The sequence below is a fragment of the Notamacropus eugenii genome, chromosome 5 (assembly GCF_028372415.1).
Source record: "Notamacropus eugenii isolate mMacEug1 chromosome 5, mMacEug1.pri_v2, whole genome shotgun sequence".
Lineage (NCBI taxonomy): Eukaryota > Metazoa > Chordata > Mammalia > Diprotodontia > Macropodidae > Notamacropus > Notamacropus eugenii.
Window position 1 is genome coordinate 234,353,586 of NC_092876.1, and position 27,932 is coordinate 234,381,517.

Below are 27,932 nucleotides of genomic sequence, written 5' to 3' on the forward strand. Positions count from 1 at the left end.
CCAGGGTAGGTGTCCTCTCCATAGAACTGTACTCCTTGAGAGCAGGGATTGCCTTTCTTGTCTTAGCACATTATTTGGTATGTAGTAAGTGCTTAATCAATGCTTCCAAAAATGCTTCATTCCTTAGTCATCCTTGACTGTACCCCACATATTTGATTTGTTGTCATGTTTTCTTTGTCTTTCCTCTCTCTGCTACATCTCTCACATTGTTGCCTCCTCCTCTCCACTCACACCTGGCCCAGGCCCTTTTCGCCCCTCCCACATTACCTTTCAACTGAACCATTTCATTAGCCTTTTAATTGGTCTTCCTACCCCATCTCTAGGGAGTGAGTTTTTCCTCTCCATGACTGACAGTGATTGTCTTAGTGCACAATTCTGACCATGTCACATACCCCTCTGCCAACACACACACGCACAAACACCCTCTAGGTGCTCTCTGTTTCCTCAGATGCTAATTCCTGCTTAGTATTAATACAGCCTTTACAAATGACCTCATCCTAAACCCTCCATATACTCTATATTCCAAACACACCTCCATACACATCATGTTTCTTGCCTCCAAGACTGCATAAGCCTAGAATGCGCACCTTGGCTCACCCCTACCTCTTAGAGTTTCTTTTTTGCTTTAAAGCTCAACTGGCTACTTCCCTCCCCTACTTTCATCTTCTCTCCCTCTCTCTCCCCTCTCCTTTCTTCCTCTTTATCTCCCTCACTTTCTCCCTTATTCTCTCTTTCTCTCTCTCCTCTCCTCTTCTTTCTCTTTCTAATTTCACTCTCTCCCCTCTTCCCCCTCCCCTTTCTCTCCTGTCTTCCCTCTGTCTCCCTCTGTCTCCTCTTCTCTCCTTCCCTTTCTCTCTCTTTCCTCTTTACCTCCTCTTTTTTTCTCTATTCTCCCTCTTCCTCTCTCTCCTCTCTTCCCCCTCTCCTCTCTGCTCTTTCACTGCCCTCTTCCCTCTCTCTCAATTGAGTGATGAAGAGGGGGGAGAAAAAAATAGATTTTATTAATTGAAAAAATTAATTAAAAAAAAAAAAAAGAAACAGGAAACCTGGACCAGTTCCCTACTGCTGGCATAGCATTCAACTAGAACTGTAGAAAATTACATCTGCCAGATCTTTCCTCCAAATGCAGCCATCGATCAGAACAGCAATAAGTCAGGTGACAACATGAATTGAATGCCTACTATTTGTAGAGCTCCATCTATACTAGATGTTCCTGAGACAAGGCAAAGACTTTGCCCCATTTAGCTTACCACCTAAAAAAGATCATAGTGCAGTACAGGACAGACCCTTTAGAAAGTCTGATATTCTCACCTTTCATTTGTGGTCTATCCCCTTAACAAATAGCCCCTCCCCCCCCCCCCCCATGAACCCCTGTTCGAAACACGCCTTTATTCTTATTCTCTTGGTATTTTATCTTAAGGACTTTTGATGTTTTTGTTTTTTGCATCTCCAGTGCCTTGTGCATAATAAATGCTTGTAAAAAAGAATTTAATTATGGGGATCTGTAAAGTCTTAATATTTCATGCATGCAGATTAGTCTCTTTGACTAGATTTGTAAGCTTCTTAAGGTTAGGGAACTGCCTTTCATTTCTTTTGTGTTCTTACCCCAGTATCCCCACCCAAGTCTCCAAAGTGTTCTGTGCATATACAGTAGTTGGATATATAGTAGATAGCCTTGACTGATTACCTCTATTAAGCAGTCTTGGCTAATTCCCATCCTATCATCTCACTGGGCAGGGCTCACAAAGTCTGTGTGTTAGTCATCTGTGTATCCTTTACCCCTTCCCCTCACATGCTCCTTGGTGCCCCTCACATAGCAGATTCTTAATAGTTCTTTGTCGAATTGGTGACAATACTGTGTGATGCTATTAGACCTAAAAATGAGACAGACTTAGGTAGGTCTTACTTAGCAGTCTCTTCCACACGATTCCTCCCTTTATTTCTCTTCTCCTGTCTGGAAAAATACAAGCCACCAGAGCATGTGAATGTGCCCTGGGGTGGGGAGAGTGGTGGTTGTAATAGTAACTTTTCATTTTCTCCTTTCTGATTCTCTCCCAGTGCCTTCCTCTCCTGTTTCATCTCCATACCTTCACCTGGCGCTGTTTTGTTTCTATTTTACTACTCCTGATTGTTTCATAATTGCCCTGGGTTATCTATGCAAAACAGGTCCCCCAAATGTCGCGGTATTGCTGGAATTAAAAAGATTATTGGCCTCTCTTCCAGTTCTAAAATTCTTTGGTTCCAAAGATGGTCACTTTTACTTTGGTTGTCCAAATCTAGAGGGCTAGAGGATTGGAGCTGCTGGAAGAGCATTAAATAGGAGATAGGAAAACCACCTGCCATATTATCACAAAGCACATCCTTTATGATAGGTGGGTTGATAGGATATCAGTTGAAGCAAAGAGCTGACTTTCTAGAGCAGGGGAGCTTAACCTGATGTCTGTTAACTTTTTGGAAAATATTTTGGTAACTATTTCAATATAATTGGTTTTCTGTCAGCTGGTCAATAACCAGTTATTAAGTGCCTACAATGTGCCAAGCATTGTGCTAAGTGCTGAGGATGGAAGGGAAAGAGAGTGTCCTTAAGGGGCTCAAGGGGAAACAACATGCAAACAACCATTTTTATCTGTATCTATAGATATATCTATATCTATTTTACATCTATAGATATAACCACCTGTGCAGTATATTATATATTTATTTTGTACATTCAAAAATATTCTGAGAAGGGGGCGGATAGATTCCACCAGGCTGCTAAAAAGGTCCGTGACATAAAACTGATTAAAGGCTCCTGTTACCCCTTTTAAGTTCAATTCAGTAGATATTTATTAAGCATCTACTAGGTGTTGAGCATTGTGCTAAGCACTGGAGATGTAAAAAAGAGGCAAAGGACAATCCCTACCCTGGAGGAGTTTGTAGTCTAATGTGGGCTGAACAGTGAGGTAAGTAATGGGAGATGAGAAGAGTACCATATCTGTAGGAGTAAACCTATTCTGAGAGGGTGGCTCATACAAATGGATAAGGCTGCCTCATCCCTGCAGAATCTGCCAGTGACTTTGACCAGCCTCTATAAATGTCGCCTTATTCTGACTAATCTTAGAGATGTTAATTTTTTCAGGCACTCAAACACCCTCTTTACCTTTATCTTGTCCATAGGTTGCTGGTAGGAGCCCCTCGAGCCAAAGCTTTTCCACTACAGATGGCCAACCGGACCGGAGGCCTGTACAGCTGTGACATCACATCCCAGGAACCTTGCCAACGCATTGAATTTGATAACGATGGTAAGTTCCTCCTGACTTTATTTAGACAAATACAGATTCTGGAGGTCTTATGGGGAGGAATCACCTTAGACTTTATTGTGAATTTCTCATTCTTCTTCCTTTAACTCTTTCTATAATGGATTATCAAGGTCTAAGTTGAAAGAGGGCCCACTTTGCAATTAAAGGAGCCTGGTTCAAATCTCGCTTCTGCATTCACTGTGTGGACTTGAGCAAGTCACCCAGTCTCTTTGGACATCTGTTTCCTTATCTATAAATGGAGGTGTTTGGACTCGGTGACCTCTTAAGTGTTTTTCCAGCTCCATGGGGGAATAAAACATTTTTGTACAAGTGTCTATACAGTTCTATATGTTGATGGTCTGTATTTAAAACATTTTGTTTCATGAAATAATAAACTTCTGAATCTCAGTGAGATATTTTAAAAGTGCTACTTTTATTGCTTCTATCCTAACAAGAATTGCCCGTTAATTTAAAAAAAAAAAAAAAAAAAAAAAAAAAAATCCTTTTCACTAATAAAGTGTTCTGATGTTGCCACCTATGGACAAAACAAGGTACTGCATAAAGCCATTGTTTGAGAATGCATTCATGGCAGAGAGAAAAATAAGAGTTTGCATTTTATTCTCAGCAATCAAATCTTTGATATGAAAAATATGTGAACATAAAAGATGGCTTTAAACTCCAGATCTCTTTCCTAAGGTGAAAGTTGAAAGCATGGTTAAAATTCTAGATGATTGGTTAAAAACATCAACCATAATAATAAATGGTAAATCTCTCATTCATGTAATGCTTCAAAGTGCAAAACGCTTCGCCTTCATTGTCTCACTTGATGCTTGTAGCGGCCTTGTGAGGCACATGGGTTGTTATCTTCATTTTACAAATGAGGAAACATGACCTGCCACACAATTAATAAAGGTCACACAGTTAATAAGTATCCCCCAGAATTTGAAATGCAGCCTTTTCTGATTCCCCAAGGCCAGCATTCCCTTCACCATCTCATACTGACTTTTCATCTGGAGCCATAGGAGGTGAGATACTGCTCATATGCACTGCCCTCTAACACCCAATTTACTGTTTTCTACAGTTCTTGGGGCAGCTGAGTAGCACAGTGGATGGAGTGTGGGGCCTAGAGCCAGGAAGACTTGAATTCAAATGTGGCCTCAGACACTTATGAGCTGTGTCATCCTGGGCAAATCACCTAACCCTGCCCGGCTCAGTTTCCTCATCTGTCAAATGAACTGGAGAAGGAAATGGCAAACCGTTCTAGGATCTTTGCCAAGAAAACCTCAAATGGGGTCATGAAGAGACAGACATGACTAAAAACAGCAAAACAGTAGCTTTTCAGTGATGCCCTGCCAGGAGACTTTCACACAGTTGTCCTCGAAATGTTTAGCAGCCCTACTCTCTTAAAGTTTTATCTAGACTGTTAACTACACTTAAAATCTCTGCACACTTTTTACAATGTGAACAGAAGGACATAGGTTCCTTCCACTTGCAGTTGTTTTAAATTTTCCTAGATTGTAAAATCGTTAACTATCGTCTTTATGTATCAGTGATTAGAATGAATACTGTTGCCTTCTTGGGGAAAAATGTTGAGACCAGTGGGAGGGATTGTACAAAACTCCATAGTGGGTTACACTTGGAAAAGGAGTTAGAACTTACTAGTACTTAAATGTTGTTTCCCACTTAACTTTTGTGCTTCGCTTGAGTAGAGCTTAGATTTCAGGTCCCTGATTAGCTTAAATAATGAAGATTCCTTATGTCAGTATGTCAACGCCTGGTGATTTGTGAGTTGATGTGGAAAACTTCCACTACCTCGTGATAGCCTTAGAGAGTTGTCTGAGGCTTAGACAGGTTGAATGACTTGCCCATGGTCATAACGGCTGGTATCTATCAGAGGCAGAAATTGAAGAGACATCTTCAGACCCAAAATTCAGCATTCTTTCTGCTACAATACGTTGCCTCAGTAAAAATAAAATAGAAATGAAGAGAAAGGTCATTCTGGATTGTTAAATGTAATTCTTAAAAGGATTTTAGGGATTTCTAAATTGTATTATAAATAATTATTGTCAAATCAGCAAACGTCCATTAAATGCTTATTGTATACCAAACATATGTTAAGTACGGGGAATACAAAAAAAGGCAAAAAAACAATCGTTACGTACAAGAAGTTCACAAATCACTAGGGGAGACAACGTGAAAATACATTGTTAGCTAAAAGAAAAAAGTGAATTGAGGTCTTTTCTACTTCAAGTAAAGAGAAGTGTGCTATTACTCATTATACACTTCTACTGGTATTCTTTGACTGGATATCTTGGTCTGAGAAGCACCACTTTTTGCTGTCTTGGCTACAGATTGGATTAAGAAACACTTGTGCTTGTAACCTCCAGGAACAAGGGACAATCATGTGCAGAGGTGAAATGTTACCTCTTGTCATCATCAGGAAACACTTGTTAGCAAGTTTTTGTACAGAAGGATCTTTGGTTGATCTCCTTATTTACCTTGGCTTTAAAGTGGCATTAATATCTTTTGGTATTTGTGTTGAATATCAAAAGGTAGGAGAAAGGGCTAACCAGCAATGATACAGTATTATATATTTCAACACTACATGAGGCAGCTAGGTGGTGCAGTGGATGGAAACCTGGCTCTGGAGTGTGGAGCACCTGAGTTCAAATTCAGCCTCAGACACTTACTAGCTGTGTGACCTGGACAAGTCACCTAACCCTGATGACTTCCCCACTCCCCACAAAAAAAGAGCTAGAGTTCTTCACTTTCTATAAGAAATGATGAGCTCATTCATTTTAGAAAAATGAAATAATTAAGAACAAAATGAGCAGCTTTAAGAGAACATTGTATTCAGTGATAGCAACAATGTTCTAAGAACAACTTTGAGCAACTAAGTCATTTTGACTGTTATAAATACCCAGATTAACTGCAAAGGACATATGAAGGAAGATGCTATCTGTATCCAGAGAAAGAACTATAAATAGAAGTATGTATATATGTGTGTGTGTACATATATGCGTGTCTGATATAGCCCTCTCTAGGGTAGAAGGAGGGGAGAGAAGAAATTTACATGATAAATTTATTATATATTTTAAAAAAAGAGAAATTGTACATAATAGATTTATAGTTTCATGTGCAGTCATTTTATTATTCTTCTAAGTTATGGAAATGTTTTTTTTTTATAAATTAAAAACAAAATAAAAATGTATGAAATATTCTTAAACATCCTTACAAATAACTATCAGTTTGTCCAAGGTTGGTAATAGTATCTATGTATCTCTGGGTAAGATCCGAGGACAGAGAGTTACTATTTTTTTTTTTAAAGAAGTAAGCAGATATTTTTTGTTCATGTTCTGAGAGAGCTCCAAAATGCTAACGATGTGTGATTATCTTTTTATATCATAGCTGACCCTAATTCCGAGAGTAAGGAAGACCAGTGGATGGGTGTCACTGTCCAGAGTCAGGGACCAGGGGGAAAGGTGGTGGTAAGTACTGAGAATCAGAGGTTTAAGGGACCAATTGTTTTAGACTTTGCTACCAATGACTATAATGAGCAGTGGAAGTGTTTATTCTTTGACATACTCTGAAGTAGGCTTTTCCTGCCTTTTAAAAAAATTACAGGAGTAGCTAGATGGCTCAATGGATAGAGCACTGGTCCTGGAGTCAGGAGGACCTGAGTTCATATCTGTCCTCAGACACTTAGTAGCTATGTGACCCTGGGCAAATTAATTAACTCTGATTGCCTCCAAAAAATGTTGCATACAAATTATAAACAGTTAAAATAAATTTATTAATCTTAAGTGTATGTCACACATGCTAAATATACATGATATTTAAAAACCACAAGAGTTGATTATTATAAAGTAAATTTGCAATGCATATGAGTAAGTTGAAACACAAGGTGGCATATTGGATAGATGGCCAGCCTTGGAATCAGGAAGACCTGTGTTTACATCCCACGTCTGACACAGGCTAGCTGTGTGATTATGTGCAAGTCACTTAAACCCAGGACTACAGGAGATTTTCTAATACTCCTCACCTGAAGTAACCTTCACTGATAAAATCATGGGACTGGATTAAAAAAAAAAACTATATTACAAGAAACATAAAATTTATTAAAAAATTAGTGAATCCTTATAGGTTGGTTCACTATTGTATACTTGTACAAATTTACATTTTTTGTGAAGAGGAATAAGAGGCATTTTAAGAAACAAAAGATTCTGTTAATTTTATGGTAGTTTTTTTTGGAGGGGGTGAGCAGGAAGAAATGGAGAAGGATATAGTTAGTGAAATTTTAAGTGTTTTCCTTGGTTTTCAGTACGTGTCCCATGGAATCCTGGAGGTTGTTATGGATTTTATAATATTGGAAAATAGAGAGTATTAGCTTTTTAGGCTATATGTTCTTTCCCTCTTTTTAGAATAACACATACAGTAAATGAGAAACAGTGTTATATGGGGAGAAGGAAGCATCAAGAATACCTAGGTTCCATGGCCTTCCTTTAACATTCTTACTGCATGATTCCTAGGCAAATCATTTAACCTCTGAGGGCCCTAGGCATCTTTGTAAGTTGCAGAAGAGTTGTTGATCTCCTTGGTAGAGGGATTCCCCTCCCTAGGAGTACTGTATACCAATGGCTTATGTTTATACAGCATTCTCTGTAATAAATTCATACACATGCACATGCATATGTATATACTAATGTATACATCCACACATGTAAGTGAATATACATATATGTGCGTGTATTAACGTATGTAAATATATTTCAAACATCAGTGCATTGGGTATATGTGCAAATGTAGCAAAATTTTCTTTTCTTCCAGAACATAAAATTACTTCTAGTTACAAATTTTTTAGTATTGAGTTGATTAAAGAAGAAGGAAGTAAGACATTTTCTTAGTTTTTATAAATTTTTGTAATAAATTGAGGTATTTGCCATTTCTTCATTGCATTTTGGGAATTAGCACCTAACAATTGCACTTGGAACTTCCCCTTAGGTGAAAACTACTAGTGTTTGAGGAGCTAGAAGTTAGCTAGATGTCATCTCACCAAGTAACTAAGAGATACCTTTTCATCAGATCTTGAAATGAAGAATGAATTATTATGTCATATTATATCATTGTTTTTGTTCTTCCTGTGCAGTTGACCCTCAGCTTAGTTATGAGGTGCTTTTACAGATTAAATTGTACTTTTATCTCTTATGTCTCACAGACGTGTGCCCATCGGTATGAAAAAAGGCAACATGTTAACACCAAGCAGGAGTCTCGGGACATAATCGGGAGGTGCTACGTGTTGAGTCAGTCTCTTAGAATTGAAGACGACATGGATGGAGGAGACTGGAGTTTTTGTGATGGCCGATTAAGAGGCCATGAAAAATTTGGTTCCTGTCAGCAAGGTGTCTCTGCAACTTTTACTAAAGATTTCCATTACATTGTTTTTGGAGCCCCAGGCACTTATAATTGGAAAGGTAAGAGAACCTGTCTCCTTGCAGATAGACATTATTATTCTCCTAAGAGCCATGGGAAAAACTGTGGGTGGCTTGGAACCTGTGTATCCTTTTCACAAAATACACAATTATCTGTAAAAAAAAAAGAAGTTTCTTTTGACCAGTGTTGAATTGAAAATAAGTGATTAGATGTAGTAAGTAAGGTGGGAAAAAGGTAAGAGAACATATCTATATCAGTATCAATATCTGTCTCTTTATGTGTGTATATGTTTATATTGATATTGTGTATACATGTACATTCAGTGAGAGTTTTTACTTTTGCCAAAGAATTTTTACTCTTCCAGTTTTAATTTTGGGCACAAAACACCATGTCTGGAAGCTGGAATGGTCATTATCTAGAAAACTCATCTTGAGGATTCACATTATTTTAACTGCTGCCATGACCCCTACAGTGAGGATTATGTGTGTCTAAAGGGATACTTTATTACTATAGAACAAATGGAGAAATTTTCTAAAAATACTAAGAATGATCTGTAGGAAGAAGACAGTGGAAGACTTTGGAAGAAAGCAGTGTCAAAAATCTCTAATAGTTTTAAGCATCTACTAAAGAAGGATAGATTTTAGCAGTCTATAACATAGCTGTTGGAAAGGAGAAGCTCAGATAAGGGAGCAGTTTTATTTATGCAGATGCAAGGGGCAGGTGACATAAAAAAGTAAAAATATTACTACATTTTTAAAAAAAGTTAGACCTTCAGAATGGAAAAAGCAAGAGTAGGTCAAAATAAAATATCCTAATACCTCCAAGTTATATGATTTAAAGGGAAAGGTTTATAATGTCACATTTACATTCTGCAATTTTTAAGGTCATCTTTATTTCTTTTTTATTTGCTGTTTTTAATATATTATCTATTGTATGTAGGCAAATATATGATACATGGAAATAATAATTTTCTTTGCAGTGTGGCTGTAATGGTTACTACTGTCCAATTTGATATCTGTTACTCTTAACAGGAATCTTAATAGGCGGTGAATGTTTTTTTCCTCAAACCATTATCTGTAAGCATCAAGAAAAGTGAAGGGGTGACAGGTGAAGGAATAAAGCTTCATTATAGTGGATGTTTCTCTGGTTGCATCTTTTCCTAGGATGTCATATACCAATATGGTAAAGCAGTCAGTTCAGTTGAGATCAGGAATTAGGAGATGCTGAGATGATCTTCAAAGAAAAAGCGTGGTTTGGGGAGACAGGGAGGCAGTCAAGTAATTTGGTCCACAGTTATTAATTGAGAGTAATATTAAAAAGTCCCACTGCTATAATAAAAATAATTTTATCTGATGTTGAAAGTGTAGAAAACAAATGAATGACTGACTTCTAACTCATATCAAGAAGAAACTTCCCTGATTAAAAAAATAAGAAGAATTTTATTTACTTTCTCTAGGAAAATAACTTTTAAAGTTTCCTCCTTTCTACTGGGGCCTTTTCAGGACTTGATTCCTGTTAAAAATGGTTCTTATGAATACTGTCCTCTGATAAATTTCATAATTACACTTATATTTAATCTGCCTATGGGACTCCTTGACAAAAGGTGTAATCTCTCAACATGTCTCCTGTGCCTGCCACATGGCTCAGACCATGTTGAAAAAATATTTAGAGATTTTAAATGACTTCTCTTGAACAAAGAGGAATTATTGCTATTAACTACAAGAGGATGGTTCTTTCAGTTTTTGTGGAGAAGGAGGGACTCACAGCAGGGAGTATTTTAGAAGTAGCAATGGATTTGAAGGCAGCAGCCTTGGGTTGGTGCCCCTAGTTCTGCCAAATTCTTGCCTGGTAACCTTGAGCAAGTTCCTTAATTTCTTTGACCTCATTTTTTTCAGCTATAAAATGGTCATAATAATATCTTTCCTTCTTACCTCACAGGAGTAGCATGAAGATAACTTATGGAAAACAATTCTAAACCATAAAGCACTGTGTAACTGTCAGCTCTTGTTATTTAAGCCTTGACATAAAAGCAGAGATAAGATGGGCTTGGAGTTTGGTTTTATTTCTGTGGCTTTTTGTTTTTTGTTTTTTTGCAGGAGTAGCAGCAGAGGGTTTGAGTGTGTGATATGAAATTCTGTTTTTAAAATTAAATATATATAGTTTTTAAAAGTCATAACTTGGTTATATCTTTCTCCTAGGGAATTAAAAACAAATTTTGACTTTTAACATCACTGTAAAGAAACTAAATTGTTTTTGGCTTGTTTATGGAGGAAGTTTTTGTCAATTTCTCATATACATACATATATTTTATCATTTTTATAGCAAACATGTTTTCATCTTGTTTCATGACATCGTAGAGATTTCATTAAGATTCAAGGCATCTATTTTTTTTTTTAAAACTATTACAATCTCAATTTCCTTGACTCTTTAGAATTTACATGGATGACAGTAATATTCTTTTCACCCTGGTTAATTACGATTCATTTCTTCATTATTCTCTCTTAGCTTCTTACTCTCCTTTCAACTCTGCTCTTTTCTCTTCAGTGATCACATGGAAAATGTGTTAGGAACCATTTATTTTCTTTTGGTTTTGTCTTCATTCCCTTTTTTTTGTTTTTGCCATTTCATTCCTTCAGGAATTGTTCGTGCAGAGCAAAAGAATGACAGTTTTTTTGATATGAATATCTTTGAAGATGGGCCATATGAAGTTGGTGGTGAGACTGACCATGATGAGAGTCTAGTTCCTGTGCCAGCTAACAGTTATTTAGGTAGGAATAAGTACAGATGGCAAACATTTCCAGACCACTCTGTGGCTATATGACAATCCTGTGTCCCTCTCTCAAAAGCTTCGTTCTTCAAATCTTGGAAACTCAGAACTTCAAGGTTTGTTAGATTCTGCCTAATAAAAACCAGAGTGAAAGGTACCTGCCTATACCTGTTTTGGTTTGACAGTGGAATTCTACCTGACTTCAGATTACTTAAGAGAATAATAATGCCAATTTTTGCCCAAACTAGTACCCTCCCTGCCCCTTTCTTGGTATGGGATATGGCCCTCTGCTTTGTACTTAGAAAGAAGGCATCATATGTACTGGTGGCATTTAACCATGGGCCATACGGAAATGAAAAAAAAAAAGGTAACTGGAAATGAAATTCCCTGTGGAGTTCTAACCTTCTCCTTTAGGAAAGTATTCTTAAGAGTTTCATTATGTTTGGCAGTACTGAATGATGTGGTAAAGACCTTACATTCCTTATTTTGTGATTTGGAATCATCCTCTAAAAGGTAAGCATGACTCAGGCCATCTGGCATCCTGGCTTGTGACATTCGTTTTCTAGCTTGAGCTTAACTGCTGGAGCTATGATGGAGACTTACAAAATGGTGATTGTGTCAATCCCTTAATGCCTAAGGCTTCTTGGTGTTACTAATGACTATTGTAAATTATTCAAGTGCACTATGGAAATTATAAACAGGATTTAAAAACCTCTAATTCTTGGTGTCAATTGACGTGAAGAACAGTTACTGTGGTTTTCATGGCAAAAACATAAGAAAAAAATTAACATCCAAAACTAAGCTGAGGAATTTGTATCAAACAAAAGAAGAGAAAGTACTTGGATAGAACTAATAAAAAATCCTCCTTGGTGTTATAGAAATAACACTGGGTTTGCCATGAGAAGATTTGAGAATGAATCTTGGCTTTACTACTTGGTATTGGTGTAATTTTGGGCAACTCCTGTTGCCCAACTTTTGGCCTTTGCTTTCTTACCTGTAAAATGAAGAAGCCAGACCTGATGATACCTGCGGTCCTACCAGTTCAGTCCTATGATCCTACTGCAAATAAGGAAGCTTGAAGGAGAATATTAATTATGGCCTGAAATTTTAGAAAATTACCTTCTCTAAAAATTTTTAGCTTTAACTTTATAGGTGTATGACACTTCCAATAAGGAATTACAAAATGAAAGGTAAAAAGAAGGCTTCTGTCCTGAAGGCGGCACTGTTTATTCGCAACTAAAAGACCAAATTAAGGAGCCAGGAAAGACAGAACACAAATCAGATGGAAGACTGGTCAAAGAAAGAACTGATGAAGATGAAGGTCAAGTGAAAATGCCTCAAAAGTGGGAACTGTGGGAGTATCGAGGGCTACTGCCAATGTGAAACTTTGAGACTTTGGAATTTATGAGTCACCATTTTGCATCTCTGCATTGATTAACAATGGGACAGAAAAGGAAGGCTGCTGTAAATGGTTTATACTCCTTCCCATTATGAATCATGCCCACACTCATAATACTTTTCAAGTTAAACACTGATGTTAGAGCACACACATATGAGTATGTTCTGATGGACCACTCCCACCTTTTATTTTTAAAGTCAGTTTTATTTGGAAATCTGTGCAACATGGGAAATACTAAGTGGGTTGGCCAAAATTGACCTTTGTTTTAGCTTTTGATTCAGTAAAACAGCAAACGTTTGTTAATCAATCAGTCAGGCTTATATTAAGAATTTACCATATGCCAGGCACTGTGCTAAATAATGGGGATGCAAAGAAAAAGTAAAACCCCTGCCCTGAAGGAGCTCATGTTCCCCTAAATATTTTGACCACAGTTTGCTGACATTTCTAAATATTTGCACCTCTCTGTCACACTGCCTTTGCCTCCTTTTGAATGAATAATTTTTGCATGGATTGAAAAAACTCAACCTCCATAGGTCTAGCTTTGCTGAAAGTCAAATCATGCCATCTTTGGCATACAAAAGGATGTATATATTATGTATGGCTCTCCTTATGGCATAGCTTCAAACCCTAGTGTTACACTCATTCCAGTGCCATCATGAAAATGAGCCTATAGTTATAAGCTACATAAATTCTTTATGATTCAAGCTATGTAAATGCTAAACAGATTAGATATTTTTCTTTTGAAATCTTTGATATCCCTAGAAATTAGGGGAGAGTGATAGTTCTTATCACTTTTTTCCCCCTTACTGGTGTGTCAGGGCTTCAACGGTAGAACAAGAAAACAAATAGTGTTAGTTGTATTTTTTGGCTGTCTGTAGATATTTGTTGCTTGATTGAAGCACTTTCTTGGCTATTATTTCTTGTGAATAAAGGGATAGGTGTCCGAGGTGTGAGGAGGTGACCCCACAACTTGGGCGTCCATTGGCTTCTGTCATATCTTTGGTTATCTAAAAAGAGACACAACAGTTATCACCCTGTTTACCAAACATAATTGCTTTTTATTTGATTTCTTCCCCATGTGTGTATACAGGCCTTCTCTTTTTGACCAGTGTTTCCTATACAGATCCTGATCAATTTGTTTATAAAACACAGCCCCCCATTGTAAGGGCCGACAAATCTCCTGATGTGATGATGAATAGCTACCTAGGTCTGTGACCCCGGAGATGATGACAAGTAAATTGTCTTTGTCATTTTTTTTTTTAAATAAATCCACCTTGATTTACATGCCAGCATTTTTTTTTTTAAATCTCACTCCATTTCAAATAAAACCACAATTAAAAGCATTTGATAGCAGGGATTCAGCCCTTGAACCACTTTCAGGGACCGATTGATAATGGAACACTCCAGTCAAAACTTCTTGTAGCTTTCCTACATATCATATTTTAAAGTCAGTTCCTAATTTGAGAATTGGAACAATAGTGGTGAAAGTTTCCGCAAGTTAAAGAAAATAGAGAGGCTAGGCTGATACTTTTCTGCATTTGCTGTGCTTTTGTATAGGATTCATTTCTCCATTTGAATGGTTCAGTATTGGCGTTTATGCTCCAGACCTGACCAAATCAATTCCCCGCTCCCTCAGCAACTCTCCTTCCTCTATACACACACGCACACACTATGTATATGTGTATATATGTATACCTACACATATAAATGCATTTATGTAGGTGTATGTATACATACATATATACACATTTATGCACATGTATGTGTATCTACACACACATATATGCATATACATACATATGTTTCAGTACTTACATTCCACTTATAGGTTCTAGCAAACAATCTGAAATGATTAGGTTCAGGTCCTTGTTAGGTGTGTCCTCTAAAAATTTTGATGAAAAATGACAACTTATTCAACTCTGTTGTTGATACCAACTTCTCAAATTTTTTTAATATTACGTTTTTTTAAAGAGTATTTCATTTTTTCCAATTTCATGTAAAGATAGTTTTCAACATTCATTTTTTTATAAGATTTTGAGTTTCAGATTTTTCTTACTCTCTTCCCCAAGAGAGCAAGCAATCTAATAAACATTATACATGCGCAGTCATGTTAAACATATTTCCACATTAATCATGTTGTGAAAGAAGAATCAAAATGAAAAGGAAAAGAAAATCATGTGCTTTGATCTGCATTCAGACTCCATAGTTCTTTCTCTAGATGTGGATGGCATTTTCCATCGTGCAGCTTCTGAAATACTACACAGCCTCATCAGCATTACATCATGCTTTTCTTTTGCATGTCCATAACCAAGAACCAAATCTCCTTGAAACATCTCTGTGCTATCTATTGTGTATTAAAGATTTCTCTTTTGATTGGTTGCAGAATAGATTGAATGTAGAAGATATATCGATGCATCAAAACCTTATCATTGCATTATACAGTGTGGAATGGTAAAACCCAACTTACTGCATGGACTCAGCTCTGCTGAAAGTCAAGTCATGCCCTGCGTGTGTATACACCAAGATGTTCTCTACTATGTTACAGCATATCCTATAATCCAAGCATTACCCTTATCATCACTAAAATGAACTTAGTTACATTTATAAATTGTATAAATTCTTCATACTCTGTAAAATGCTAATCAGAGTAGGGTTTCTTTTTGAAGTCTTTAATATGCTTAGAAAGCACTAATAGTTCTTATCATTTTTTTTTAAACTTGGATGCCAAGGCTCTTGGCTTTGTAGTTCCTTTTCCAAAGTGCATGGGGTTGGGTGTGGGGCAGGGAGGAGGTGATGGTAGTGGAAACACCAGTGACATATGCCTTTCCTGTAATAGAAAGTTGTTGTGATGTTCTGTGTCTCTGTCTTGCTTTCCTAGGTTTTTCACTGGACTCTGGAAAAGGTATTGTCTCTAAAGATGACATCACTTTTGTGTCTGGTGCACCAAGAGCCAACCATAGTGGAGCTGTGGTTCTTCTAAAGAGAGGCATGAAATCTTCACACCTTTTTACTGAGTATCTGTTTGAAGGAGAAGGGCTGGCCTCCTCTTTTGGTTATGATGTGGCAGTAGTGGACCTCAACAGAGATGGGTAAGGATTTCTCAGCAGAACTAGCTTTATTTTGTTTCTACTTTTATATTGAAAAGTATTCATTGCTTACTGGTTCTTAGGACTTGAAGATAACTTTGCACATAGATTGTTTTTATTTTGTTTTATTCTTTCTGTTAAGGATTTTCTTAGTTCTGCTGACAGGTTTTTACTAAGCTGCCCTATTTTCTTGATTATTTCTCTTATTTGGAGAAAATGCGCATGATAACTGTGAGCATCATTACATTTGTCTGTGTTTTGCAATATGACTTTTATATTAAATACTGACCCTCCATATGTTTTAGGCCTGCCTAATTTTCTAATGACCTTATGACTTACACTGCTTCATGATTTAAAAAAAAAAAGTAAATAAAACTAAAAACTTCAAAGTAATTCAACATGTCAGCCTTTGCAGATGTTCTATGACACTAGGTGGGTTGTTTATAACCAGCGGTTGGAATATCCTGAATACTCTGGAGAAAGGAAGATTTGGAATGGAGAAGGAGAAGAACAGTGTGCAGGCTTTCAGCACTCAGGCCACCATATCAAGAACCCCATCCCAGTGTACAACTATATTGAACCTGCTTTTGGCCTAACCTAACCCTATAGGACCTATGATCTGTATTACTTAGTGTACGGTAGCCAGGAATGCGATTTATCTTAATGCTACTGAGCATCTCTGTCAGAGTGTACTGTTAGCATCTCAGGTTTAACATATCCAGAGTAGAATTCATTTTCTACCCTTACACTCTAAAAACCTGTCTGTCCCTCTTTTAAACTCTATTTTTGTTGAGATTACCACCATCCTGTTGGGCATACAGGCTCATCCTTGCCTTTTCTTTACCACCTCCATTCAATTTGCCATGTTCTTTAAGTCCTATCCCACTATTTCACATCCATCCCCTTCTCTCCATTTAACAAGACCACCACCCTCGTTCAGGCCACTCTCACATTATACCCATACTAGTATAATAACTCCCTAATTGGTATCCTTGCCTCTAGTGTCTCTCCTCTTAAAGCACTCTTCATACAACTACAAAAATAAACTGCTTAAAGGATAGGTCTGACCATGAAACTCCCCTGTATAAAAACTTTAAGTAACTCTAGGATTCAATACAAATTCCTCAGCCTCCCATAATATGGTGCTGAACCTTCCTTTCTAATCTTATTTCTTATTACTTTTCTACCCTAGCCCCAGTTAGTCGATGAGCATTTTATTCTGGCTGTTGTTCAGTCATTTCAGTCTCTTCCTGACCCCATTGGAGGTTTTCTTGGCAAAGATACTGGAGTGGTTTGCCATTTTCTTCCCCAGCTCATTTTACAGATGAGGAAACTGAGGCAAACAGGGTTAAGTGACTTGCTGAGGGTCACACTGCTAGTAAGTGTCTGAGGCCAGATTTGAACTCGTCTTCCTGATACTGATTACAGTGCTTACTCTATACAAAAGTTTAAAAAGTTTTAAGGAATTCCCATTCTAATTAGGGAGATAATATGTTAATAACTGTACATATAAGGTGGAGAATGCTTTAAAGGTAAAGTATAAGGAGACTAGAAAGGTAAAGGTAAAAAGGGGTAAGATTGTGAAAATCAAAGAGAGGATTTGATATTTTATTCTGGTAGTGATAGAGAGAAATTAGACTCTATTAAATTGGGAAGTGAGTAAGGTGGTCAGACCCATGCTTTACAGAAAATCACTCAGGCAGCTGAGTGGAACTTTCTGTTCCATCTTGTGTCTCTGGGCCTTAGCCCAATGGGGCCTCCACACTTGGAATATTCTTTTTCTACCTAGAATCTTGGGTCTTTTTCCCTCTTCTTGGAAGGAGAAGAACGCTGCTTAGATGCTACCTCCTACAGGAAGCCAATCCCCAACGGTTTGGAATGCTCTCACCTGCCTTACATTTCTTCATATTTACCTATTTGTACATATGTCATATCCCCTGCATAGAAGGTAATCAATCATTAAAAATCAGCAGGTATTTGTGGAGTGCCTACCCTGTGCCTAGCACAGTGCTGGGCATTGGGGATACAATTGTTACAGAGAATGAAACAATGCCTACTTACAGTATGGGATGTGTAAGCAATGTATGACATATGTAAGCATATGCAGGATAAATATGAGGAGAATAAACATAAAGTATTTAAATAAAAGGTAGTTTAGGAGGGAAGGCACCTAGCAGCTATGGGGGGGTGGGCAGGGCAAGGAGGGATCAGGAAAGGCTATGGTGTTTGAACTAGGCCTTGAAGGAAGAGGGGGCCTCTGTATATGGTGGAGCTGAAGGAGTATGTTGCAAGCATGGAAGATAGCTAGTTCAAAGATACAAAGGTGGGAGATGGGATAGTCACATGTGAGGGACAGAGAGAAGACTAGTTTGGCTGGATTTCAGAATTTGGGAAGGAGGGGAATGTTTACTGAGGTTGGAAATATGTTGCAGCCAAGTTCTGAACATGTTTCTGTTTTTTATCCTAGAGGCAGTAGGAAGGAAGTGTGTAGATGGTGAATAGGAGGTTATGGTCTGTAATTAATAGCTATCTCTTCCACATTGTAGAGGTTAGGGACATGGTGCCCCCCGTGATCTGCAAAATCCATGTAAGATTTTTTGGTCCTCCTTCGTACTAGAGAAGCCTGAATTTTTTTCTTTTTTCTTTTATGGGTTATGGGTTTTATGGATTATTGGTATTATATAATATTATATGTAAATTTTATACATTTCTGAGTTTCTAAATTTTTTCCTATTTCATCTGCTGACCTTCACATGTCATCTGCTGTTTTCAAAAAATGCCTCCATTCCCATTTAATTTTTTATGCCTACCTGTGATAACTTCAAAATCACAATGGGATAAGTCGTGATGTGGAAGGGATAATTGTACTTTGGCAGTAGGGTATAGAGTAGATTGGAAATATGGGAAACTTGAGGCCGGCAGACCAGTTAGGAGACTAGTAAGATAATCCACATGAGAGGTGATGAGGTCCTGAACTAAAGTGGTAGCTATGTGAGCTATGTGAAAGAAGGAATCCGATACGAGAGGTGTTGTGAAGATAGAAATGACAAGAGTTGACCATTTATTGGATATGTGGGATGAGGGACAGTAAGTTGTTGAGAATCATGCTGGGGTTATGAACCTGGAAGATTGGAAGGATGGTGTTGCCTTTGACAGAAATAGGGAATTTTGGAACAGCAGAGGGTTTGGGAGAAAGATAGTGATTTCAGTTTCAGGGCATTTTAGTTCCATAAGAGTAGGGATTGTTTGATTTTTGATTTATATTCATGTGCATTGTAATTACATAAAAAGATTTTGTTGTGATCCAACACAATTCCAAAGGACTCATGCAATCCACATCCAGAGAAGGAACTATGGCGTTTGAATGCAGATTGAAGCATACTATTTTCCCTTTTTTTTTTTTTTGTCGCTTTTTCCTTTTATTCTGTTTCTTCTTTCACCATATGACTAATGTGGAAATACGTTTGCTTTCCATTTTAGGGAGAGGGGAGGGAGGAAAAATTTGGAACTCAAAATCTTATAAAAAAATGAATGTTGAAAACTATCCTTACATGTAATTGGGAAAAATAAAATACTATTACAAAAAAAAAGGTTTGTTATTGTATTTATCTTTCTATGAATATTGACTTATCTCATCAACTGGATTTTAGATCCGTGGAGGGCAAGGAATGTGTCATATATCTCTCAGAATCCTCCAAGCCCATCATAGTGCCAAAATACAATTAAAAATATTCAAATCAAAAGACATTCTTTAAACATTTACTGAACACCTGGCATTCACTTTCCAAGGCTTTGCAGTCTGGTTTCTAACCTTATCATGCCACTGAAACGTTTTTCTCCAAAATTGCCAATGCTCTTTTCGTGCCAAATCTATCATCTTTTCAGCCCTTATCCTTCTCAGACTCTGCTGCATTTCACCCTACTAACCACACTTTCCTTCTGATTACTGGGCCCTCTCTTGGTTCCTTTAACACAGACCAATAACCGTCTCATTTTTTTCTATTCACTTAACCCTAACCACTACCTATTGTTTCTGGGATAAAATAAAAACTCTTCTGTTTGTCTTGATTTGGGCTCTAACCAGTCTTTCCAGCCTCACTGAACATTCCTACCCTTCTTGGACTGTATAGTTGGATTGTCTTGAACCCTCTTCCTCACACCTTATTCTCCATCTCACACCTCCTGGATTCTTCTCCCTCTGTACTGCCTCTCTTGGAAACCTCATGACTTCCTATGCAGACGACTCTCAGATACATATACATCCATCCCCACCCTCTCCTCTGACTCTCCCCTGATCGAATTCTCCATCAGTTTCCCACATTCAGGCCTTTCCTCATAATTATGCATTTCCTCAACTTCACCTCATAGAAGCCTTCTTTCAAGATACAGCCCAAGTGCTACTTTCTACATGAAGCCTTTTTGGATCTTTTTCCTCAACCACCCTAGGGCCTATTGCTAGTGCCTTTCCTTCCCAATTACCTTGTATTTAACAATTTTTGTTTGTATTTATGGGGCAACCAGGTCATGCAGTGGATAAAGTGCTAGGCCCAGAGTCAGGAAGACTAGTCATCTTCCTGAGTTCAAATGTGACCTCAGATTCTTATGAGCTGTGTGACCCTGGGCAAGTTACTTCACCCTGTTTGCCTTAGTTCCCTCTTCTGTAAAATGGGCTGGAGAAGGAAATGGCAAACCACTCTAGTATCTTTGCAAAGAAAATCCCAAATGGGGGTCACAAAAAGTCAAGACATGTTTAATACAACTAAACAACAGTATGTACGTTAAACATCTTTGTCTTGATCATTAGAATGGAAGCTTTTTGTAAGCAGGAATTGTTCCATTCATTGTATTTGAATCAGTTCCTGGCACATATTAGGTATTTGCCAATTGACTCCCAAGATGGTGGGTTACATCCAGTGAGAAAACCAGGAAAGCGAAATGGAGATACATGACTATCATATCATCACATCAGTTCTTTATTACAGGAAAAACTTATGGCATTGGAATTTCCACTACCATCACCTTCTCCTGGCCTTTCCATTCTCTTCCTATCCACATATTCCTGGTGCCTAAGTAAAAGAAAAAATAAATGATAAGAACTATCAGTTATTTCTAGGGATGTTAAAGACTTCCAAAGGAACATATCTAGTCCAGTTATCATTTACATCCTTTCTAGGAGTGGGGGGGGGGGGTGCAATTCTCAGGGGATTTTGATCAAACCAAGACTCCTAAATCCCCTTCCCACACCATGAAGGGACTCAGTATGAGAGTTAACCCATGACCAAAATTTCCTATCCTATAAACTATCCACCTTTTCAGATATCTCAAGAATTGGACCAGATTCTTAAGTGTGGACCAAAGCAGGAGGATCTCCTGCTTCCCCTGAACCAAAAGTACTCCTTTGATACACCATTTCTTCCAGAGATAGTCTTCAGTATTTGATGACTAGAGTGATTTTGGACTTACCTTTCTCTGTGCTGATGATGACAAGCCAACTGTGCATTTCAGCAATATGGGTAGGAGTCTTATAACCCTAAACTTTCAAGGATTTTGACCTAATTGTATACAATTCTTCCCCTTATTATATTTGAAGCTGGCAAGACATTGTTATTGGAGCACCACAGTATTTTGATAGAGATGGAGAAGTTGGGGGTGCTGTGTATGTCTATATTAATCAACAAGGCAAATGGAATAATGTCAAGCCAATTCGTCTTAATGGAACCAAAGATTCTATGTTTGGCATTGCGGTTGAAAACATCGGTGATGTTAATCAAGATGGATATCCAGGTGAGACAATGGATGACAAAATGTTGATGGTCTGAATGTTGAAATGACTTCCAGTAATGACTGCGTCTAAAATCTTATGAAAATGCTTGTTTGTGACTTTTGGAAACGCAAATGCCTGTCAAACTGTTATGTCTTCAACAGATATTGCAGTAGGAGCACCTTACGATGGTTCTGGGAAAGTTTTTATCTATCATGGCTCTCCAAGTGGAATAAATACCAAACCCACACAGGTGATTCAATATCATTGACCACTTATTTCAAATTCAGTTTTGTGCTACAATATAACATTCACAGATCTAAATTGAATTTCTTTTCATCTTTAACACTGGGAAACATCTGGGGAATTTGCTTCTGGAGACAAATTCCATGATCTATTTATTTTAATTTTGAAATATTTTAAATAAACAACTAGAGATCAGAGTAATCCCAAATGAAGAATAGTTTTGACTATTCAGCCTTTCTATATTTTACAAAGTAACCCTCTGAACTAGGATTTCCTTGTACAGCCATGCTAAATGCATATTTCGGCTTGTATCCACCAAGGTGGAATGAAGTGGAGAATTATTGCAATTACCTGGATGATTCAAGCCCTCAAAACTGCTATTAAGGAAAATGAGAGCTTTTTAAAAAAATTGAATTATCCAGATTAGCTTTGTACATGGAACAAGCTAATCAGATAATTACACACTTCTCCTGTGTAGAAGCAACATAAATTGGAAACCTTGGATGAACTAAAATACTTGAACTTTGGGAGTATAAATTGGGGGGGACTTGGAGATGAACTTTAAAGGAACATGGGCCAAAAGAAATTTTGTATTTCTTTTTCAAAACATGACTAAAAAGTTCATTTGAATAATCTAATATTCTGTTTTCCTTCTCATTTTAGGTTCTGGAGGGTAAATCTCAATATTTTGGCTACTCAATTGCTGGAAATATGGACCTTGATAAAAATTCCTATCCTGATGTCGCTGTTGGATCACTCTCTGATTCAGTGTCAGTTTTCAGGTACATATGTGTCTTTGATTAATCATACAAATCTACATTTTAATGACATATTTAGAATGATAATTTAGATTGAAATTTCAAAAGCTTGGTGTCTATGCTGCAAAGACAAATTTTTAAAAAACTAATTTTGAAGATATTCTTTGGCTTTGAGAATTATTTAGAAGAAAAACCAAAAAATAATTTTCTGATACAGTAAGAGTTGCAGTACTTCAGCAGTCTGCTATTTCATTACCATGGAAACACACTCCATGGATGAGCTCCCAGTCCATTTGTAAATTAGTAGAACTGGAGGTTCCTGAGATTTTTTTGCATCATAGACCCTGAAGCCAATCGACTTCTTCTCAGAATAATGTATTTCAATAATGGAAGAAAATGCCAAATGTCAGTTAGAGGTGCAGTGGATAGAGTGTTGGACCTGGAGCCAGGGAAACTCATCAGTTCAAATCTGGCCTCGGCTCTGTGATCCTGGGCAAGTCACTTAACCCTGTTTACACCAGTTTCCCTATCTATAAAATGAGATGGAAAAGGAAATGGCAAACCACTCAGTATTTTTGCCAAGAAAAACCCAAATGGGGTCATGACTGAACAACTGTAAAAATAAAGATACCTTTTTTCCCTGTCCAAGATCATAGACTCCCAAAAATATATCCATAGACCCTCAGGTTGAGAACCCTTGTGGAAGATGGTCATAGGGAGCTGTTGTGGCCAAGCCTAGTAAATGAGCCCAGGCTGATCTTTAAACAAGAAACAGTCAACTCCAGGGGCTCCCTATTATCTCTGTGATCCTGTGTTTGACTCTGACATCCCTTCCTAACCTGACCCTTTCCTACCTTTCCAGGCTTTCTATGTTTTATCCCACTTTCTCCTCCTCCACATGTACTCTACAACGAATGTTGTAGTGACATTGGCTTTGCTGTTCCATATAGCATTCTGTCTCCTGATTCTTAACATTTTCTTACTGACTTCCCCCACATCTGGAATGCTCTCTTCTTGCCTCTGCCTCTGGGCTTCCCTAACTTAGTAAAAGGCTCAGTATAAATTCCATTTTATGTGAAATAACTTTCCTAGTCCCATCTCCCTCCTTCTCATCTTCCCTTTCTCCCTCAAGTGCTAGTGTTTTCCCTCTGAGATTACCTCCCATTTGCACTGTCTATATCTTATATGTCTGTAGTCGTTTGTGTGGTATCTCTTCCATTAGAGTGTGAGTTCATTGAGGGTGGAGAATGCATTTTTGCCTTTCTTTGTATCCTCAGAACTTAACATATAAGAGGCACATTGTCAGTGCCTCTTGTTGGACTTAGCCTTTATCTGAAGCATGGTGGAATGCGCTCTACTTACCTAGCCTTGAGAACCCATGGCCAGCTCCCTGCCATGCTCACGTGTCAGAGAAGTGCTTTAGTAGAGGTCTGTAGTAAAATCTGAGTCATTTTAGATTAATTGGGGGAAAGAGCACTTTAAAAAATTAATACATTTTCTGAATTAAAGAATATTTTTCAAGAAATATAGTGGAAAGCCTTGGCTATACAGAAAATAGCTTCCTAGACCTGTCATCTTTCAGAATGGCTTCAGACCTGGAAGTGGGTGCATACACACACACACCCAAACGTACACACACACACACACACACACACACACACAGAGCCTAATTATTTACAAGTGAAGAAGCAGCTCCTCCCCGAGCATTTGGCAACTAAGGAACACATCTGGAGAAAAGGGAGAAAAGACAAAAAAGACTGAAAAAAGAGAAGAAGAATGGAGGGAGGAGAGAAGTGATGGTGGTGGCCATGATTACAAGTGGCCATGGGGGTGGTGAGTGGCAAACACCAGCAGTGATGAAGAGAAAGAGTGGCTCTGTAGTCTGGGAGAGCGAGCAGCCACCCACACCTCAGGACATCATCTCCAGGCTGGTGTGCTCGGCTGTCACAGTGAATGCACCTGTTCCCTCACCATCTCTGCAGCTCAGCTGTGTTGTTTTCCCTGCTGTGATAATTGTAGATCCCTTCTTGTGACATGGATTCCAATCTTCCTCTAGAGGAATAGAAAGGGCAGAGGAATAAAAATTGTGCTAAGCACAAAAGAGAAAAACATGGACATCTGTTTATGTCTTAAAAAGGATGAAAACAGGAAAATATTGATAGATAGTACAGAGTGATATCCACCCTGTGTGATATCAGAGCTCCGAAAGAACAGCTGTTAAAATGATTCGTCCAAGAGTTTAGTTTCTTTTCTTTTTCAAGAAATCAGATCCTTGAGGCTAAAATTCCTATCATCAGTTACTTTCAGCTTAAATTGCTTTTAACACTTCAAACACATTGTTGTTCAAACACACATCAGATGGAGAGAGGCTGCATAGAAAAAACCAGGGAACCATAGCCTGTGGACCACATCCAGCCCACATTTGGTTTTTTTTATCCCTAGGCTATACTTTACCAACTTTTTTATATAATAAAAAGGTAATTAGATTTGGAGTCAGAAAACCTGAGTTCAAGATCTGGCTCTTCTACTTAGTACTTGGGTGATTCATGATAAGTCACTTAGCCTGCCTGGGTCTCCCTATCCTCATCTATAAAATATGGAGAGTGGGTGACCTCTAAGTCACCTTTAAGGCCTCTTCAGGTTCTAAGTCCTGGGATTCCAAACATCTCTGCTCTGTGGTGTACACCTGACTTTCACACAGCAAAGCTGTTTGAAGAGGACGTTCAAGGGAGAGGCCAACAGACTTCTAAATGGGTTCTCTTCCAGATCTCGACCTGTGATCAACATCCTGAAAACAATCACAGTAACACCAAACAGAATTGATCTAAGACAGAAAATGGCCTGCGATGCCCCAAGTGGCATATGGTGAGATCAATAGTTGGGTGCTATCGATTGCATCTGTCTGCTTCTTCATACTTTGGGAATGGTCAGCGCTGTCTGTCAGACTGGCTTTGTATTTGTATATGCATGTGTGTGTGCGTGTGTGTGTGTGCGTGTGCGTGCGTGCGTGCGTGCTAATTGTGTTTTCCTGTGAATTTTAATTCCCTTTATTTGCATACTTTTCTACAAGCAAGATGTGCTGGGGCATGGAAAGAAGAAACCTTATATTATCCTTAGGTGGAGCAGTGGATAGAGCTTTGGACCTGAAGCCAGGATAGACCTGAGTTCAAATCCTGCTTCAGACACTTATGAGCTGGGTGGCCCTGGGAAAATGCCTTAATCCCTTTTTGCCTGACTTTCCTCAATTGTAAAATAAGGAAAGTTAACTAGTTTTAGAGGCAGCTGGGTGGTACCATGGATAGAGCACTAGGCCCAGAGCTAGGAAGACCTAAATTCAAATCCTACCTCAGACACTTATGTGTGACCCTGGGCAAGTCACTTAATCTCTATCTGCCTCAGTTTCCTCAGCTGTAAAATAGAGATAATAATTGTACCTACCCTTCAGGGCTATTGTAAGGATAAAGTGAGGTAATGTTTATAAGGTGTTTTGTAAACTTCAAAGTGCTATATAATTGTTAACTATCATTATTATTCTCTTAAACAGTCATCCTTTTTTGGAAAGAAAAAGTAATTTGGGGATATGTGAAAATTAAAGTTTTTAATTGATTTATCCCACCATGATAAGACATTATTTAAGAATGATTTGCTTGATTTCATACAGCCTGAAGGTCAAGGCCTGTTTTGAATACACTGCCAAGCCCAGTAATTACAACCCTGCAATATGTAAGTACCTGAGAATGTATATATGTATGGATTTTTACAGATTTTTAAAGAAATTATTTCAAAGTTGAAAGATCTTCAAAAATTCTAGAAAAAAATAGAACTATGGCAAACAAAAGAAATAGGACTAAAATGCTTTTTATTAGAGACAATGAAATGGGTTTAGATGTGTCCCATGGCAAGTAACTTCTGTAGATGTCAGTTTCCTCATACATAAAATGGAAATAATTATGCTCACCTCCCAGGGTTATTGTGATGATAAAGTGCTTTATACATATTATATCATTTTATAAACTTTTAAAGCACCTTATAAATATTATTACTGTTATTACATGAGTATACCTACTTCCCCCTCCTTCTTTAAAAAATACAACAGCACATATTCCAGAACTAAATAATAGAGAAAACCTTCACTGTAGAAAATCCATTTGTACCAGCATACCTTGGAGAATAACTGTTCCTCTAACCATGCTCCTAGTTTCATGGCAGACCAGGGAAGACTTTCCTTTCCAGTGCAAATTAGTGTGTGGAAAAGCTGGCTTTGGGGTTGTTGCTGTTCTGTGGAGGTGGCTAGAGTTAGGTAGATTCACCAAGTCTACTCTCCTGCCTCCACCCCTTACAACACCCTATGGGGTGTTGTTATGGGGCACCTCCCCTTGCCCCACATTTTTTCATATCCTGAAGGACACAAACAGCATTGTTTCTTGTCCTTGCTCATCCATTAAAAGGGCAGATAGTCTATCTCCTAGAACAACCCAAGTTGACTTCTTCGACAAGGGTTTGACAATCTTAATGGTAAATTTTTGTTCATAAGATGTTAGAAGAATTTATGCTAGGTTGAAAGTTTCCCTTTTTGTGGCACATTTAGTTACTGAATTTGGTGCATGATTTAATATGGTGGTACACCTATTTTTTATTTGAAACACAGAAGGCAAAGACAGGTGTTTGTGGTAACATGGCATTTTTTTATGAGCCTTGCAGTGAGGGACCTCCTTGGTTTGCTTCATAGTTCGGGGCAGATATGTCAGAGTTTAAAGCCAAATTAAATGGCTATTAAACTCCCAAGGTAAAGACAGAAATATAAGAAATTTTGTACTGGGTCTAAATTCTGATTTGTCCAGTCTACTCCTTTCTTTTGATTAGATAGAGATACTAGGGACATAATCATTCTCTAATATATCACTCTCAGAAAGGTTTTATACACATACACATCTATAGGATATTCTAGTTTTCCTGAACAAATCCTATCGTGTACCTACCCTCCACTAAATCCACTTACTAAATCCACGTTAGCTTGTACTACCTTTAGGGGAGGGAGTAGGGAGGATAATTATTTGAATAAATTTATTGGCTGTTGTGTAGAACAATACCCTTCTCCTCCCCTCCTTTTTTCCTCAAATTTACCTCTCTTAAGCTTCAAGGGATGTCCTCTGGTTCATTCTAGATTTTTGTGAAATTTGTGTTTGCCTAAAGTCCCAGATTACATT

The 27,932-nt window shown here is 37.9% G+C and overlaps 1 protein-coding gene and 1 long non-coding RNA gene across 7 annotated transcripts in view; one reads left to right on the top strand and one right to left on the bottom strand.

Annotated features, from left to right (window-relative positions):
- Positions 1-27,932, top strand: part of ITGA6 (integrin subunit alpha 6) — a 111,159-nt gene that overhangs the window by 61,294 nt on the left and 21,933 nt on the right. For 4 of the 5 annotated variants that reach the window (XM_072612330.1, XM_072612328.1, XM_072612329.1 and 1 more), the window contains exons 2-11: positions 3,157-3,281; positions 6,687-6,766; positions 8,494-8,749; positions 11,345-11,476; positions 15,753-15,963; positions 21,551-21,744; positions 21,886-21,974; positions 22,631-22,749; positions 25,492-25,590; positions 26,387-26,448. In XM_072612330.1, the coding sequence (XP_072468431.1) occupies positions 3,200-3,281; positions 6,687-6,766; positions 8,494-8,749; positions 11,345-11,476; positions 15,753-15,963; positions 21,551-21,744; positions 21,886-21,974; positions 22,631-22,749; positions 25,492-25,590; positions 26,387-26,448 (1,324 nt within the window). In that variant the 5' untranslated portion in view covers positions 3,157-3,199. Of the gene's footprint in view, positions 1-3,156; positions 3,282-6,686; positions 6,767-8,493; positions 8,750-11,344; positions 11,477-13,964; positions 14,082-15,752; positions 15,964-21,550; positions 21,745-21,885; positions 21,975-22,630; positions 22,750-25,491; positions 25,591-26,386; positions 26,449-27,932 lie in introns of all 5 variants that reach the window. The other variant, XM_072612332.1, reaches the window with a different exon arrangement.
- Positions 19,352-27,006, bottom strand: LOC140505867 (uncharacterized). Of its 2 annotated transcripts, XR_011967684.1 has the most exons (3): positions 26,888-27,006; positions 24,088-24,777; positions 19,352-21,026 (listed from the first exon to the last, which is right to left on the bottom strand). It is a non-coding gene; the product is annotated as an uncharacterized lncRNA (long non-coding RNA). The 2 variants fall into 2 exon arrangements; XR_011967683.1 differs by having other exon boundaries at positions 19,352-24,777.